Source organism: Myxocyprinus asiaticus, chromosome 2, assembly GCF_019703515.2.
Source record: "Myxocyprinus asiaticus isolate MX2 ecotype Aquarium Trade chromosome 2, UBuf_Myxa_2, whole genome shotgun sequence".
Classification (NCBI taxonomy): domain Eukaryota; kingdom Metazoa; phylum Chordata; class Actinopteri; order Cypriniformes; family Catostomidae; genus Myxocyprinus; species Myxocyprinus asiaticus.
In genome coordinates this window covers 19,867,223-19,885,651 of record NC_059345.1, presented here as the reverse complement: position 1 = coordinate 19,885,651, position 18,429 = coordinate 19,867,223, and the positions used below count along the sequence as shown (strand labels likewise).

Below are 18,429 nucleotides of genomic sequence, written 5' to 3'. Positions count from 1 at the left end.
ATTGTGTGTTCTGACACCTTTCTATAATGGCCAGCGTTCAATTTTTCAGCAATTTGTGCTACAGTAGCTCTTCTGTGCACCAGACGGCCTAACCTTCGCTTCCCATGCATATCAGTAAGCCTTGGGCGCCCATGACCCTGTCAACACTTCACCGGTTGTCCTTCTTTGGACCACTTTTGGTAGATACTAACCACTGCATACCGGGAACACCCCACAAGATATATATATAGATTTGAAGCTTGCTAACCTGTAAATTTGGTAATGTTAATCTGTAATGTAAAACATTTTAAAACCCAATTCCTTCTCTCGTCCTCTTCGTATTACTCACCAGTTCCAGTGATTAATTTTGTCGCTCCAGTCGTCCAGTGAAGCTAGAAATCGAGGCTCATCTATTGAATCAGTTTTACTATAGATTCACTACAATTCCTTCGTATTGGATCCTCGCACGATCAACCGCCTGAACTTTCACCCATTTGTAGACACCAGCAGGTCCAACATTGTGGTGACATTTGCTTTTGGATGCATGTCATTTCTTACTTGTGGAAACGAAAATAGAACTACAAGTTAAAAAGAGAAAAAATGAAGTCACTGGAGTAAAAGGCAAATTTGCATTTTTTTGCAAAGGCGTCTTAACATTAAAGGGATAGTTCACCCAAAAATCTCTTATTATTTACTCACCCTCATGCAATCCTATATGTGTATGACTTTCTTTCTTCAACAGAACACAAGCAAAGATTTTATTTGAAGAATATTTCAGCTCTGTAGGTCCATACAATGCAAGTGGATGGTAACCAGAACTTTGAAGCTCCAAAAATCACAAAAAGGAAACATAAAAGTAATCCATATGACTTCATTGGCTAAATCTATCTTCAGAAGCGATATGATAGGTGTGGGCAAGAAACATCAATATTTAAGTCCTTTTTTAACTCTAAATCTCCCATTTCACATTTACATCTGAATGTCACATGTGGTGCCTGTTTAGTTTCACTTTCACATCTGAAAGTGAAAATGAAAGTGGATATTTAGAGTAAACAAAAGGACTTAAATATTTATCTGATTCTCACCTACACTTATCACACTGCTTCTGAAGATATAGATTAAACCACTGGAGTCATATGGATTACTTTTATATTTCCTTTATGTGATTTTTGGACCTTCAAAGTTTTGGCCACAATTCACTTGCATTGTGAGGACCTACAGAGCTGAAAGGTTCTTCTAAAAATCTTTGTGTTTAGCAGAAGAAATTAAGCCATACACATCTGAGATGGCATGAGAGTGAGTAAATGATGAGAGAATTTTCATTATTGGGTGAAATATTCCTTTAATTGAGAAAGACTGAGGTTATTATTGAACTTTCAAAATCAGCATGTTTACACATTGACTCATGGGAGTATTGCAATTAACCTATCAGAGTGTTATATATCTGACTGTTGCATTTCTGTTTTGCAATACAGAAAAAAAAAAAAGAAAAAAAAAACTAATTCACAGCTGAGCAATTACAAGATTTTTGTTTTTGTATTTTATTTATTTTATTTTTTTCTGGAATATAGTACAAATCTCCAAGTGGAAAAGAGAACACTTTTTTATTATTACACAAAGTAGACAAACTGTATTGAAAGGTCAACATAAATAAAGTTTTCCATTAAGAACTTTTTGAATCTAATCTTTTTATCCTTATTTCAGGCTGCTCCATAAATGTTCTGTTTAACAACAAAAGTTTACAGAGTTCATAATGATTATGTAAATTTGATTCTCTTGATTGAAATTGAGCCCACCTCTTAAGATAACTGTGCACATTACATTCAGTGGGTTAGTTTTATGATATTCCTTGGCAAACATATTTCTTGGCAAACTATTAGCATAATTGCATTATTTTCATATCTAAAGATGTCAGTCCTTAAATGCATGAAAATAATTGATAAATTTTTTAAATGAAGGTATTTACATTTTGTAATTTTTCATTAGGCCTATTCATTTTTGTACTTTTTCAGAACTATATATAAAAACTTCATGAGTTAATAAAAAATATAAAGCTTACATAACCACATTTCTAATATGCAAATGAGATTTCAAGTTGTATAGTTATTGCGTCTCACAGCCCAGGGAAGAGGTAGAACTTCTTTGATAATGTTGTTCTTTCTTTGCATGGCATTTGATCAGGATGTTTCTCCTTAAACTTTTTGAGGACCTGTGTAATAAATAAAAACATGTTAAGGCATATTTTTTTAAAAACATCTAAAAAAGAAACAGTTTTTTTTTTCTATACTTTGTAATATACTGTAATTCGTAATAATTTGTACTGATCTTATTTCTGTATAAAGTTACAAGGGACCTTTATGAGTTACAATTAATGACATACAGTTTTATACTAACACAATAATAAATAATAAATCAAAATATTTCAACATTGCCTTTCTGAAGAGCTCCTCAATGTGGTCGTGGTGGGCATGATGATTAAATATTTCTGCAATATCCTGGATGAAATCTGAGCCTTTCTTTTCATGCCTGTATGACACAGTATCTGTACAAAGAATACAAATTTATTTTAGGACTGTATTGTGTTCTTGTGTATGTAAACCAAATATTGCATATATAAGGCATTAAAACAATATACATAAAGTCTGTATCAATACAAATGTTCAACATGATCACACTGGAAAATGGCATGTTAGTTCCAAATATTTTTCCATCTGAAGTCGGACCCAATGTGCTGAATTCTGGACAAGTGCCACCATGTGGTGAATGTTTATACCCTGAAACTGCCCATGCTGTGCCTTTGACGTCACATCCAATATGATCTCCAACTATACGTTTGCACAGAATTACTGTAAGTGAAAGAATGCTGTTTTGGTCTGTATTAGGTTTAGGGTTTCGGTTAGGAGATATTACTCAAATATTGCCAAACAATCCTCAAATGTTTTGGTCACAATACTGTTATGGTTAGGTTTAGGGTTTGGGTTAGGACTATATTAATGTAATTACAACTCAAATGTTTCAGAAAATCTGATGTACAGTGCCTTTCACGTCATATTCATTCAAAGAAATAAGTGAAATAACGCAGTTTAGGTCTCAATGCTGTTGTACATGTGACACAACCCTAGTTCCAGCTTTGGCCTCTTTACAATTTAGCAGACAATTGGCCTCCTGTCGCTGATTTTCCAGAGCGATCAGCCAGTGAAAGTTATACTGTTCTTTGTGGACAATGTAATACATACAGTTTTAAATAGTAAATATTACTATATTAAGCAACTGGAATCAGTCTGAATTTTTTTTATACCTGGAGTAGAGGATCTCAGGCAGCAGAAGTCTTTCTCACGGTGCTCTTTTTTTCTATTGTTCGCTGGCACACTGTCCTGGACGATTATACTGCCATCATTACCTATAGCATGAGACACTAAGCAATCAGGGACATAGCCTATTTGTCACCATATATATTTGTGGGGCACTAACACATCAAATATTCTCGAATGTACATAAATTGAGTTTAATTTGCAGTTTAAAGGAATAGTTCAACCAAAAATGAAAATTCTCTCATTATTCTCTTACCCTGATGCCATCCCAGATGTGTATAACTGTCTTTCTTCAGCAGAACACAAATGAAGATTTTTAGAAGAAGATAGACCTCTGTCAGGTCCTTATAATGGAAGTACACTGGTGCCAGCACTTTGACGGTCCAAAAGTCACATTTAGGCAGCATAAAAGTAATCCATGTGACTCCAGTCGATCAATTAATGTCTTCTGAAGCTAATCGATAGGTTTATGTAAGAAACAAGTCGATAATAAATCGGTGCTTCCATCCAGGGCTCTGATAAGGTATGAAATGGCCAAACTCTCACGTGATGTTCGTTCTTCTGTTGTAAATAAGTGCTGCTTCCGAATTCTTGCGTGAACTCGCCAATACACTTACGTCACGCTTCGCATCAGCTGCTGGCAGAAAGCGCTTTTTAAAAGTTAATTGCGTTTTAATTATCGATTTCTTTTTACACAAACATATTGATTTGCTTCAGAAGACATTAATTGATCGACTGGAGTCGTGTGGATTACTTTTATGCTGCCTAAATATTACTTTTGGACCGTCAAAGTGCTGGCACCCGTGAACTTCTATTATAAGGACCTGACAGAGGTCTATCTTCCTCTAAAAATCTTCATTTATGTTCTGCTGCAGAAAGACAGTCATACACATCTGGAATGGCATCAGGGTAAGTGAATAATGAGAGAATTTTCATTTTTGGGTGAACTATTCCTTTAAGAATGTTTTATTATTTTGTTTTGTTTTATTATGCTCATTTGGCTCCTTATGAGTCATTAACACATTAACAGTTTTTTGGACTGGTGAGGGCATACTGTTGTGTATTTCAGCATTACAATGAACTTTTAAAAGATTTAGAGATATTTTTAATACAATGCATGAATAATAGATCTTTAGCTTACCACCTCTACACGCCTGGATAAGGATGATTTTTGGTTTGTCTCGCAGTCCAGCACAGTTTGGAGTGTTCAAGCAATTAAAAATTTCATCTGTAAAGAAAATGTCCTCTTCCCCATTAGAATTATTTATGTATGAAGTCCCAACAATTCCACTGCCATTTCCATGGGACATGAACACCACAAAGCAGCTGTCTGATTGGACATGCTCCTCTCGCTTGGCAAAGTCACGCATGGCAGCACTCATACCCTAAAAACCATCAACAACATGCTGGTTACTAGTATAGTCTAGTTAGTATAATATTGTATAATACTGGTATTCTTAAGTGCACATATTATTTAAAGGTATATACATAGTATTATATACAGTATGCATTATTTTTGTATTATTATAAGTGCATACAGGTACCTGAGCAGTGAGGTCTCTGAGTGTCACCACAGTAAAACCCAGAGCATTCAGTAGTTTCTCCATACTCAACTCATCTTTGTCTGCCCCAGTCCTGTTACTTAAGTATTCAAATTCAACATTGTTGATGAGCAGAGCCAGACGCTTTCTTTGCAAGGATTTGTCCTTTGTTGGATAAATCTTGAGAAAATAGAGGAAAAGGTATTCACAAACATCTTTTAGACAATTACTACAACATTATGTTATTTGTCATGGTTACACTAATATTATCTAATGATGAAAAGTACTAATCTTGGACTAAAACACAGATTATGCTGTAAGCTTATAAATCTACTTACATCATCTCCCTCATTTTTTATCTTTTCCTGTTTAAACTCAGGTTTGCATTTTACAAGCAGATCTGGAAGTATCTGTTCAGAAGCAAAAATAATCACACATAATTTTGTTAGATAAAAAAAATAACATTTGGGTTCCATACATAGACAAAAACTTTGATTTTTCTCTGAAACAGAGATTGCTTGTGAAAGTATGAGTTTTTATATAATTCAGTGTATTTCACTCTCTGCAGTGTATATTACCACTTTCTTTCCACAGTCATTGTTGCCACACTGTACAGCATTTTGGACCGCCCCCTTCCATTCCCTTTGGCAGTTCCAGCAGAAGTGGTAAATCCGTTTCAAGTTTGCTGTGCACACTGTGCAGTGCACACACAGATTTCTCTTATCTCGTCTTTCCACATGAGACAGACATCCAGGACACTGTATGTAATGGCAATCAAACAGATGATTATCCATTAATTTGCATTAACTGGTCTATTTTGCAACATGTAGACAAAATTAATTGTGTGTATTTGAGGGAATTAATATTAGAAAAATTAAATGCAGGAAAAACAGGAGTCTTACAAATTTGAAGTCAAACAGACGTCTAGCAGCAATTGCAGCAAGGTTCGCTTCTAAGAATCCCCTTTGTTCGGTCGTCAGTTGTATCAGTCCACAGACTTCCTGATAAGAGAGCTTTGCTCCACAGTTTTTTTTCTCACCCTCATTAAACCGAGGGCAGGTAAATTCAGTCTCTTTCTAAAAAGCAAGAACTAGTTAAAGGGATAGTTCACCTAAAAAAGGAAATTTGGTCATTATTTACTCACCTTCATGTTGTTTGAAACCCGAATGACTTTCTTTCTTCCAATTTTTTTTACTATAAATCTCCACTTTCACTTTTGCACTTTTGCACTTTCGTTTTGGCTATTCGCATTCTTTGTGCATATTGCCACCTACTGGGCAGGACTTAAATATTGATCAGTTTCTCACCCACACTTATCATATCATTTCTGAAGACATGGATTTAACCCCTGGGGTTGTATGGATTACCTTTATGCTGCCTTTATGTGCTTTTTGGACCTTCAAAGTTCTGACCACCATTCAGCTTCATTGTATGGACCAACAGAGCTGAGATATTCTTCAAAAAATCTTTGTTTGTGTTCAGCAGAAGAAAGAAAGTCATACACATCTGGGATAGCATGAAGGTGAGTAAATGATGAGAGAATTTTTGGGTGAACTATCCCTTTAAATGTCAGGCAATATCTGAACAGTGTACCCACCTTTTTAATATAATACTTGAAACAGGCGACAACGTAGTCTGTTGGCATTTGATGACCACAGGGCAATGCAACTGATAACAAGGAAATAAAAATAAATAAATAAAAAAAATAACAAAAATAACAAAAACGCATTTAAGCAGTTTCACACATGGTACAACAGTATTTTGCATTATAGGCATGTTAGCAATTTTAAGATTAACAAATCTATTTCAAATGTACACTCACCACCAGAGTCCACTTTTCCATTTGGTGCTCTTTCTTCTAAATTACGATCTGAGGTCGGTGGTTTTTGGATTCCTTGATTTGAAAATAAATAAAACACTTTTATATTCTCGTTTATATTTCCACATTATAAATTAAAATAGCCTACTTCCTTTTATCTTTAGTTTCACTTTTGTTTTAAAGGGGATTTTGCGTTTGTTCTTTATGTTTTAAGCAAATATTTATTCTCTAACACACTTTTGTATAAAAAAAATAAAATAAAAAAAGTTTAAATGCAAAACAAACGTATAGAAAATAAAATGTCACGAACTTACGTAGGTTTCTGAATACGTTTACTATTGCAGCATCTTCCGAATATTGATACCATTTATCATCCTCTTCTGTCATTTTTCTCTATAAAGTAAAAAAAAAAAAAAAAAAATCTGTGTAAAACTACACCAAGAATAAAAGCGGTACTCTTATCCTTTTATCATAAGACCACCAGCACTGACAGATGATCAACGAGGCATTCAGACAAAAAGCGGGTATGACTCTTTAGTGCTGAAGAGTCAAGAAAAAGAGGCGGTGACTAAACGCGTTGTCCCTATCCGCGCACCGTACAATGTGTTTGCTCTGTCAACGATGGCTGCGCTCAGGGGCAGAGTGCTCACAGGATGTTTTACAACATGTTTGTTTCGACAAACAAGCACAGCGAGCATTTCCACTGTTCCTGTTGTAATGGCAGGTAACAAGGTAATTCGAGTTTATTTGGTAGTTAAGACTTTGTTTCCCGTGGAATATCGTGAATCGCAGTTCTGCACAAGGCATGACTTTGAGAGAAGCTAAAAGCTAAGTGCAGAGCTGTGCTTGTGTAGACTAGTAGATTATCTTCAAAATACTTAACTGTTAAAACGACGCATTCCGTGTAACAGTGAATTCAGAAACAACGTGTTTGTTCAGTTAACATGCTGAATAATAACTAAAGTGTCAAGAACAGTCGGAGATTCTTGTTGGGATAAGTAACACATTTCTTTTCTGTTTTCTTTTGAAACTTTATAGAATTTTTATTGACAGCATCCTGTCACAGTCACTACCCCCTTACTGATATCTATATGAATGATCTCTTATAGATTGGGTCCTAACCAGACCATTGTCCTTTGGTCATTGAGTAAAAAAAATAAATAAATAAAAAACATATTCTGTCTGAATCTTATGATGTTTCAGTGGTATAAACCAAGATCGAGTCTTCACACTGTCAGAAGAAGTAGAGGTCCACTGGTTAAGGCCCTTGTTGGGTGTCACAACCATGGACAGTTCCTGCTGGTCAGTGCTGTGGCAGTCAGACACAACAGCTCACAGGTGGGTTGCTCAAAACAGAGGGTTTCTGATTTAGTAGATTGTAGAAGTGGGCGTTATGACCCAAATCATATATCATGATATGAGTAATTATATATCATGGTAGCAATATACCTGTTTATGACATTATGGTCATTGTTTTCTGCCAAATCTATATTGGTTTGTATATTAAATGACCATATTGTAATGCCTATTAATGGATAGTCCAGTCAATGAATTAGATACTTTATAAATGAAAACGAATTCCTCTTATATAATTTTCTCTATAATTGAAACTTGACAAACATAGTCAAAGTAATAAATAAACTAATAAACAAACACTCAGCATGGTTTAAAATCAATCTTACTATAATGCTAAATTTCACATTATTCCACAGTAGAGTCTGATATGTTTATATTTTCTTATTATTTTAAACTTTCCTTAAGAATCTCTGGATCTTCTCAAAGCAATGCAAAAAAAGAAGAAAAAATAAAATAAAATATTATCCAATGAAAAAATCACTTTTTACTGAAAATACATTTTAAATATAAACACTTCTTGAAAAAAATAATAATAATTGACCGAATTAATGCCCTAGTAGTTAGTTTGCCTTGCACTTCATTATTGCATTATGAATTATATATTTAGTGGTGCTTGCTTTAGCAAAGCATCACTTATTACCTCACATACTTCTTTTTTCTTCTTCTCCTTTCTTCTCCTTTTATACAAAATGGAAGTTAACTCGTCCCGCACCACTTATAGTACACCCATGACTTTTATAAGCGATCGGGCATCTCAGGAAAAGAATCAGGGTTGGGTCATTTGACTCGAGCTAGCAAGCAGCCTTAAAGTTTCACCTTGGAAACTGCCTATCCACACCCTAACAACCATCCAGAGCACCCTAGTAACCATATAGAAGCAGCTATACCTTGGCACCAGATCATTGCAGATATATGGGGATTGCCTAGCAACCATCCAGTGTACCATAGCAACTACTTAGCAATGCCTTAGCAACCATCCAGAACCGCCTAGCAATGCCCTAGTGAGCACCCAGAACACCCTAACAGCAACCAAATAGGAACACCCTTGTCTATGGCACCAGAACATTGTAGAGACATGGGGGTGAGCACTTTTGACTCAGGGGAAGTGTACTATGGCCAATGGTGGGACTTTGTGTTGAAGGGCTTTGCCACATCAAGCACCACTCACATTTTCTTTCGAAAACAGGTCTCTTGTCTCTGCTGTTATTTCACTTATATTAGGTTTTGTGATATGACAAAGCAAAACATATTTTGCTTACTTTACAGGCTGCCGAAACAGTTCAAACTGTGTCCACTCCCAGTGAACTGGTAGGTGCTACTGCATCAGCCCCAGTCTCCATTCCAAGTCCTAGTGCTGACCCCGCCCTAGCGGTCACATCACCAATTACAGAGCAAGTTGCTGAGGCTCCTCTTTCAGCATTAGATGTCCTGCAGGGGGTTGGTGCGGATCCCAGCCTAGCAGAGCTTGGCCTGGGCAGCAACACACCTGTGGGCTTGATCCAGAATCTGCTTGAGTTTATGCATGTTGGCATTGGACTACCGTGGTGGGGTGCCATTGTTGCAGGTAACGCAAATCACTATGCAGTTAGTCAGTAGCTATTATCAGTGTCTTCAAACTCTTTGCTCTCTTAAGAGATAAAAGAGAACTGAGGATCTTAACAGGGGAGTCAATGTAGTATTTAAGGAATATTCTGGGTTCAAAGCAAGTTAAGCTCAGTCAACAGCATTTGTAATGTTGATTACCACATAAACACATTGTTTATGTCTTTTAACGTTTACAGATTGGCCCCAATCACTTCCATTGTCAGTGCCTAACTGTAACCCAGATCTTTAGCTTTTTTGTGTTCTGTAAATATCTGCATTAAATCAGACACTGGCCCACCTGCTCTAAAGATATCATCTTTGGCATCGGCCATTGAACAACCTATATCGGGCTGACCACTACTTTACAGTTATATCCTGATTTTGTTTTATTTATTAAAAGGTACAGTAACAGAAGATTTCTCTCTTTTTCATACAGTAATTTTCCTTCAGTCATTGTGCTTAAAGCTACACTATGTAACTCTTTTTTTTTTTTTTTTTTTTGTTAAAAAAATAAAATGGTATTAATGAGAGTGCAACAAAAATCCATCTTCCAAACCATGTCTTTACCCAAATACACTTTGATAAACCTATAATAATGATTTATATTTTAGAGTAGCATCATTCGCCCGTGCGTGTTCACGTGTCACATCATATCCTTACACAGAAAATAAAATCTGGCTACTGTAGTGTGTGTATGGTGTGGGAGTAGAGTGAAGCTGAAAGTTTGTTTTCACACTGAACGAGAAAAACTGACCATGGATCATTCAAAACGGCAAACCTCCGGGGAATCACTGGTTGTAAAAACAAAGAAACCCCTAACAGAGCAGAGTCTACAAGCAAAAAGGGAAAGCGACAGAGTCTGTAATAAAACCCAAATTAACATCGGCTTGGCTTTTCAGAGGTGGCGACAACTGAAAGGATTTAAAAGTGACATAGAGATGGCTTTTTTTTCTTACTCAAGAGGTAAGATATTTTATTGATATTGTTTATGTATAGTTGTGTAATCACACGTCTGTGTGTGTGTGTAGTGAAATACAATAATTATACTGTAATCAGTACAGAACTTTTCACTAACTAGCACACGTGTGTATTTTCTTTATAATGGCAATAATTTATATAAATCCTTTAGTCCTAGGCTTGCCAAGGACATGTGAGTCTTTAAATTATGTTGACCACTGGTTGGTAACAATGACAATCTATAAATTAGTTACTACCACGGTCAATTTGGCCAGAATGTCCTGCAGTTATTAAAACTTTACAATGTTTGACCTTATCAGACTAGCAATCATTATGTCTAATGTTAACGAACATTGAAGTTACAGAAGTTAGGCATATAAACAAAATATAAATGTTTCCAATAAGTCAGAACAGCAGCATAAGATATGGCACTTACCTGCTCAGATGACATGTTTCCGGATATCCGACTTTTCCTTTCTTTCGTTATTTATTTGTCCATTCGCTCTGATCAAATGTCCTGTATCCATGTGTACACCGGTGCGTCGAACCACATTCATCCATGCAGAGGAGCAGAGCCGAAGCACAACTTGCGTCATTACCAAAATAATGTTCTTCCACAATACGCATGCAGTTTTATTTTTTAATCGCCAGAGGGCCAAAAGTTACATGGTGTAGCTTTACAGATGCCTGATGCACAATTCTTGAAAATCACACCTCAGATTTTTGTGTTGTTTTAATAACATGGATGGTTTCTCAACTCCTTCTGTTTTCCTTAGGTACCATTATTGCTCGGTGTGCTGTGTTCCCGGTCATTGTGAAGGGACAGAGGGAAGCGGCCAAGCTGAACAACGTCTTGCCAGAAATGACCAAACTCACCAACCGCATGAATGAGGCCAAGCAGAGCGGTAACAAGTTTGATTGTAAGTTTCTCATCTATTTTCTAAACCATCTTTGCTCTTCATATCTGTTCTCTCCCTCTCTACCATTGTTATGTTGTAACTGTATAAATTATCTTCTCTCATCCATTGCTTCTCTATTCTATTCTCTGTCATTGTCTAGTTTGTTAGCTTATTCTGGTACAAAACTTATCAGTAGATTATACTGCAGTGAGCAGTGTGTCTATTTGCTCCACTTTTCTTATGACTGTCCTGTGGTCTAAAACACACAGGTGTGTGTGCAATGTTAACATTTATTGCCGTTCTCTAGTTTCAAAGGCGTACACCGACTTGATGATGTTCCAGAAGAAACATGATGTAAACCCTTTGCGTGGGTTCCTAGTGCCCTTGGTTCAGGTCAGTTGCAGATTTCCTTCATAATGCTTTTATCCTTATGAGCATCAGATCACTACGTATGTATCTACACCAAATAATTTGATTAATCTGCTGCTGTTTAGTAATCATATTTACCTTCTTATTATCTTTCTCCACAGGCTCCAATCTTTATCTCTTTCTTCATTGCCCTGCGTAAAATGGCGTATCTGCCTGTGCCCAGTTTGCAGACTGGCGGCCTCTGGTGGTTCACAGATCTTACAGCATCTGATCCATTTTACATTCTCCCCATTGCTGTGACTGGTACTATGTTTGCCATCCTAGAGGTGAATTATTAACTTTTTGTCTTTTTCCAAGTTTAGAAACTGGTTTTGATATTTTGAATTTAAATGTAACACATGTTTGTTGTGTTCAAGTATTGTTTGCTGTTGTTTTTAAAGTAGTAAAATGTGTTTAGATATAATATACTTTATATATTTCACATGTATTCTTAGTTGGGAGCTGAGTCTGGTGTCGACAACCCCAACCTGAGGGCCATGAAGACTGTCTTCAGAATCATGCCCTTTGTCATCCTTCCTATGACGATTAACTTCCCCACAGTTAGTCCTCTGTTTCTCATCCTCTTTCTATCTTTTTCAAAAATGAAAATTGTTTACTCAATCCCATGTCAGTCCAAACCCATATGCTGTTATCTTTTTTCTGTGGAACACAAAAGAAGAATTGTAGATTATTATGCTTTAAGAATGTTCAAAGTGCCCCCCAGTGACCGAAGCTGAAAATACAGTCACGTGAAACAGTGCAGACCAAAACTTCATTCTTTAACTTAACTTTGAATGGATATGACGTGAAAGGCACATGGCCTAAAATTTTGAAATATTTGAATAGTAATTACATTAATAAACAATTTAATATTCCCATACCCTAAACCTAAACTTAACAGTTTTGAGCAAAAGACCCTGATAGCACACGTCCATCACCCAGTTGTCTATTTAACATGTGTGTTTACATCTAGAAGCCGTATTTTTTTAGATTGTTTACTCATCTGCAATACCCCTTCAGCCCTAATTTTTTGGGGTACAAAGCACAGATGAATGTTGCACTTGTCACAGAAGACATGTGTTTTTCCTGTGCAGTGTAGCCTCTTGCACCTGGTGGCCTCTTCATCATAGTTCGGCATGTGGTCCACCATGTTGAACTGCACTTCAGGTAGGGGCCTTGCATCCTGAACTTGTCTGTACCCATGGACTGGCTGAAGTGAATAACATTTATTATCTCATTACAATGGCACTTGTCAAGGGGTGGGAAATATTAGGCAGCAAGTGAACAGTCATTTCTTAAATTTCATGTGTTGGAAGCAGGAACAATGGGCAAGCGTAAGGATCTGAGTGACTTTGACAAGGGCCAAATTTTGATGGCTAGACGACTGGGTCATAGCATCTCCAAAACGGCAGGTCTTGTGGAGTGTTCCCGGTACGCAGTGGTTATTAACTACCAAAAGTGGTCAAAGGAAGGACAAACAGTGAAGCGGCGACAGGGTCATGGACACCCAAGGCTTACTGATGCACGTGGGGAGTGAAGGCTAGGCCGTCTGGTCCGATCCCACAGAAGAGCTGCTGTAGCACAAATTGCTGAAAAACTTAATGCTGACTATGATAGAAAGGTGTCAGAATACACAGTGCATCACAGCTTGCTGCTATTGGGGCTGCGTAGCCGCAGACTGGTCAGAGTGCCCATGCTGACCCCTGTCCACCGCTGAAAGTGCCTACAAAATGGGCACATGAGTGTCAGAACTGGACCATGGAGCAGTGGAAGAACGTGATCTGGTCTGATGAATCACATTTTGTTTTAGATCACGTTGACAGCCAGGTGCGTGTGCGTCGTTTACCTGAGGAAGAGATGGCAGCAGGATGCACTATCGGAAGAAGGCAGGCCGGCGGAGGCAGTGTGATGCTCTGGGCAATGTTCTGCTGGGAAACCTTGGGTCCTGGCATTCATGTGGATGTTACTTTGACACATACCACCTACCTAAAGATTGTTGCAGACCACCTATACCCCTTCGTGGCAACGGTGTGACCTCTTTCAGCAGGATAATGTGCCCAGCCACACTGCAAAAATTGTTCAGGAATGGTTTGAGGAACATGACAAAGAGTTCAAGGTGTTGACTTGGCCTCCAAATTCTCCAGATCTCAGTCCAATTGAGCATCTATGGGATGTGCTGGACCAACAAGTCCAATCCATGGAGGCCCCACCTCGCAACTTACAGGACTTAAAGGATCTGCTGCTAACGTCTTGGTGCCAGATACCACAGGACACCTTCAGGGGTCTTGTGGAGACCATGCCTCTGGGTCAGAGCTGTTTTGGCGGCACGAGGGGGACACGATATTAGGCGGGTGGTTTTAATGTTGTGGCTGATTGGTGTATATTATATGTAAATTATCAGTAGATAGGACTCTTCAACTGGAGGCATATCAGAAGATGTGTCGATGATGGTGGTAAATGGCCTATGATGCCATTTAATCTCCTCCTCGGTAAGTCTGACATTAATCAGTTCCTCATGCACCTGTGTCTCCTCAGTCTCTACACTGACTTCTACCTCAATCTCATCTGCTAGCTCAGGTTCTTCTGTTGTGCAAAGAACCTCTCCACTGTCTCTGTCCCTCTCTAAACCAATGACAAATAAGTACACCTTACTCACTTTTAAACTATTCTCAATTTTAATATTTAACTTTAGATATTTAATGCTAACTTCTAAACTTACCATCTATCTCACTCCTTGTCTCATCATCTGCCTCATCTTCTGAATCCAAGCAGTCATTATCGGATAGTTCACCGTTTACCAGAAGTTCAAGGAAGTCTACCACTGTATACTCTAAAAGTGCATTAATAATAATATTATAAATTTTAAATTGGTGACAATAAACATATTGTCAAATCACATTTTAGCTATGAAATATGTCCCAACCTTGGCATACTGATACTAAATAATGAGGTTCCTTCTGATGTCTCTTAAGACCTGATGTCCACTGGGATGGACATTAATCTTTAAAAACATCTTGTGCTCTACATCTTTGAATTACCTTCAAATTTACTTTAGATATTATCATTTGATGGTGTTAAGATTATAACCTGTGCGAATTGATGAAGCTACCATGGACATAAAATAGTATTTAAAAGGTGAAAAGGGTGCCTCCTGGCTGTGTTATGTGTTTCCTGAAGCTCTCTCAGATTAAGTTGGGGTGATAACATCATTGTAATTGGTTGATTAGGGACCAATCAGTGACCTGGCATTGTTCAAATTATGAAAGCATACATTTTTATTGGTTTACAGAGAAAAACATTTTATGTCCATTCCAATGGATGCAGGGTCTGAACGGGTTAAGATGTTTCCACACTCATGTCAAAAGGACATTTTACAGATGTCTTTGAGACATTTATGATTTAGAATGTTTGTAAATCTGATCTTTTTAAGATGTTTATCAGATGTTAATTAGATTGTGATGTGGGGGCCTGGGTAGCTCAGCCAGTAAAGACGCTGACTATCACCCCAGGAGTCGCGAGTTCGAATCCAGGGCGTGCTGAGTGACTCCAGCCATGTCTCCTAAGCAACCAAACTGGCCTGGGTGCTAGGGAGGGTAGAGTCACATGGGGTAACCTCCTCGTGGTCACTATAATGTGGTTCTCGCTCTCAGTGGGGCGCTTGGTGAGTTGTGCGTGGATGCCATGGAGAATAGCGTGAAGCCTCCACACACGCTATGTCTCCGCGGTAACGCGCTCAACAAGCCACGTGATAAGATGTGTGGATTGACGGTCTCAGACGTGGAGGCAACTGTGATTCGTCCTTCGCCACCTGGATTGAGGCGAGTCACTACACCACCACGAGGACTTAGAGTGCATTGGGAATTGAGCATTCCAAATTGGGGAAAAAAAAAGAAACACAAAATAAGCACCATAAAAGCTATATTTCAGGTCTTCTGAAGCAATATGTTAACTTTGTTTGAGCAGTAGACCGAAATGTAGGTTATTAACCGAAAATCCTACCCTTTGCTGCAGTTCTCAAATCTCGTTTTTAATTCTGCATATTTAAAGCGGTGTATCACAGAACTGCCATGGCACGTCGATGCGTCCATATAAACCTATTTCTTTAAGTATTGCAGACTTTAGCTAAGCAACAGCATTGTGTTTATGACAGGATTAGTCTTCTCTTGATATGCAGTAATGATTTCCAACAGTGTAACTCTATCTGTGTGTTTTCCAGGCTGTGTTTACCTACTGGATGACCTCTAACCTCTTCTCGCTGGGTCAGGTGGCCCTGCTGAGGCACCCGGCGGTGAGACAGAAGTTCCGCATCCCAGAACGCATCACACATCCACCTTCAGCTCTGCCTAAGAATGAAGGTTTCATTGAAACTATCAAGAAAGGTGTGGATACATTTATGGGACCTTTTTACTTTCTCTTTTTCTTTCATCTTCTATATCTGCTTCTCTTTCTGCTATGCCTATTTTGTGCTTCCTGTGTAATGTTTATCTGTGTGTGTTACCTCAGGATGGAAGAATGCACAGTTGGCTCAGCAGCTGGAAGAGAGAGAAAGGAGAATTAAAGGACATCTTGACATGGCAGCCAAAGGTGAGGTTCCACTCTATGGTTCCATTCAAAAACGATTTAACTGCCTTGCTGTCTGCTGTCTACTCTACATAGGCAGCTACCTCTTAAACCAGCATCCTAATTGAAATGGAACCTCATAAGCAACTAATTTTAAATGTTCTTGCTGCAATTCAGTGGCCACACAAATGATGCTCCTCCAATAAAACTCACAATTGATTCCAACAGAGTTTGGTGTGACACTCTTTTAAACATAAAAACTACCCAGCACACAAAAGGATTGGGTTAAATGGATAGTTCACCTAAAAACTTTTAAGTTCTCTCATTTACTCAGTATGCCATCCCAGATGTGTATGACTTTCTTCTGCAGAACACAAAGATTTTTAGAAGAATGGCTCAGCTCTGTAGGTCCATATAATGCAAGTCAATAGTGACCAAAATTGTGAAGCTCCAAAAAGCACATAAAGGCAGCATAAAAGTAATCTATAAGACTCAAGTGGTTTAATCTCACGTTGTGTACAAATATCCATATTTCTCTACTATATAGTATGCCAAAAACAGTATGCCAATGGAGTAGTATGTCAGAATCCACAGTATTCATGAAGCAGTAAGCGAGAAATACCTGGATGACCTATTTCCGGAAAGATTCTGAAGTGCGGATCGACTGGACACTTAATTATCCCATAATCCCTCGGGAGCTGAGGCAATGTCACATTCAGAACACTGGATTTAAAGAAATGGCGGTGAATAGAGAGGCTATTAGTTCTCAACTATAAGTGCTCTATATGCCAACATAATTGTTCTTTGTGCCTAAATATTGCTTGTTTAACAAAACCAAAGCAAATAGTTTTTGCAGTTGTTGTTATTACATCATATATTCGGGTCACGAGATGATGCCAACGTCACCGGATGTAGTATGTCCGAAATCTATTCATACTACTCACATGCATACCTAAAAGAACATACTGTTTTGATGGCAGATAAGTGCGTCCTTCATAAAATACAGTACATACTGTGACAATACGCAGTTTTGGACGCATCACATGTCTTCTGAAGCGAACTAATCAGTTTTAGGCGAGAACAGACCAAAATGTAACTCCTTTTTCACTATACATCTTACCATTGCAATCTCTTGGCATGATCATGAATTCAAGCTCGTTTACACTTCCTAGCGCTTGATGAATGCGCAGAGCGCTAGATGGCACTAGGAAGTGTAATCAAGCTTGAAATCATGATCGTCAAGGAAACTGGTAATGTCAAGATTTATAGTGAAAAAGGAGTTATATTTAGGTCTGTTCTCACCCAAAACCGAATAGATTACTTCAGAAGACTGGATTAAACCACTGGAGTCTGATGGATTACTTTTATGCTGCCTTTATGTGCTTTTTGGAGCTGAATTACTGAATTGTTGTTTTTATTGATAGTTTTCAGAATTGGATGAAATATATTTGAAGTCAGAATATCTTATCCATCCAACCTCTTGGATTATTATTTTTTTTCTCTGAGCTCATCGCAATGCATTTTGATATTTTATCTCAGAAGGATACATGTTTCATGCCATACCCAATTCAGGTCTTGGAGTCTCCAGTAATGAGTTGAAACAGGTGTGTTTGATTAGGGAGATATCCAAAAAATGTGTCGTGTTGGGGGGTACTCCGGGAACAGGGTTGAGAAACGCCATATTGGATACTACAGATGGAACTTGGCATGTATTTTTCTTTTCACAATTAAATTTTTTTCACTTTCACTTCAAGGTCCCCTGAGGCAGACTTTTACCCACAACCCCCTGCAGCAGTCAGCAGCACCAATGTCGACAGGAAAAACAAGTAGTCCTAAGCAAGGTGATAAGAAAAGACCCTGGGAAGAGACGATAGGCTGAAAGCTAGATGGAGAATTGTGCGCTTGCTTTGTGTGTGTATATATAAATAAATAAATTATATATATATATATATATATATATATATATATATATATATATATATATATATATATATATATATATATATATATATATA

At 37.7% G+C, this 18,429-nt stretch overlaps 2 protein-coding genes across 2 annotated transcripts; one reads left to right on the top strand and one right to left on the bottom strand.

Moving 5' to 3' along the window:
• Positions 1-1,324: 1,324 nt before the first annotated feature.
• On the bottom strand, positions 1,325-7,190 carry casp23 (caspase 23, apoptosis-related cysteine peptidase). The gene is made up of 11 exons (XM_051652265.1): positions 6,965-7,190; positions 6,654-6,725; positions 6,429-6,499; positions 5,734-5,907; positions 5,410-5,589; positions 5,170-5,241; positions 4,835-5,011; positions 4,432-4,675; positions 3,278-3,379; positions 2,412-2,521; positions 1,325-2,188 (listed from the first exon to the last, which is right to left on the bottom strand). The coding sequence occupies exons 1-11, from the start codon at positions 7,035-7,037 to the stop codon at positions 2,093-2,095; spliced, it is 1,371 nt and encodes a 456-aa protein (XP_051508225.1). The 5' UTR covers positions 7,038-7,190; the 3' UTR covers positions 1,325-2,092.
• A 61-nt stretch (positions 7,191-7,251) lies between these two features.
• Positions 7,252-18,415, top strand: oxa1l (OXA1L mitochondrial inner membrane protein). Its single transcript, XM_051652261.1, has 10 exons — positions 7,252-7,382; positions 7,854-7,988; positions 9,273-9,570; positions 11,324-11,467; positions 11,754-11,839; positions 11,977-12,141; positions 12,310-12,414; positions 16,071-16,233; positions 16,358-16,438; positions 18,169-18,415. The coding sequence occupies exons 1-10, from the start codon at positions 7,272-7,274 to the stop codon at positions 18,291-18,293; spliced, it is 1,413 nt and encodes a 470-aa protein (XP_051508221.1). The 5' UTR covers positions 7,252-7,271; the 3' UTR covers positions 18,294-18,415.
• The last annotated feature ends 14 nt before the right edge of the window (positions 18,416-18,429 follow it).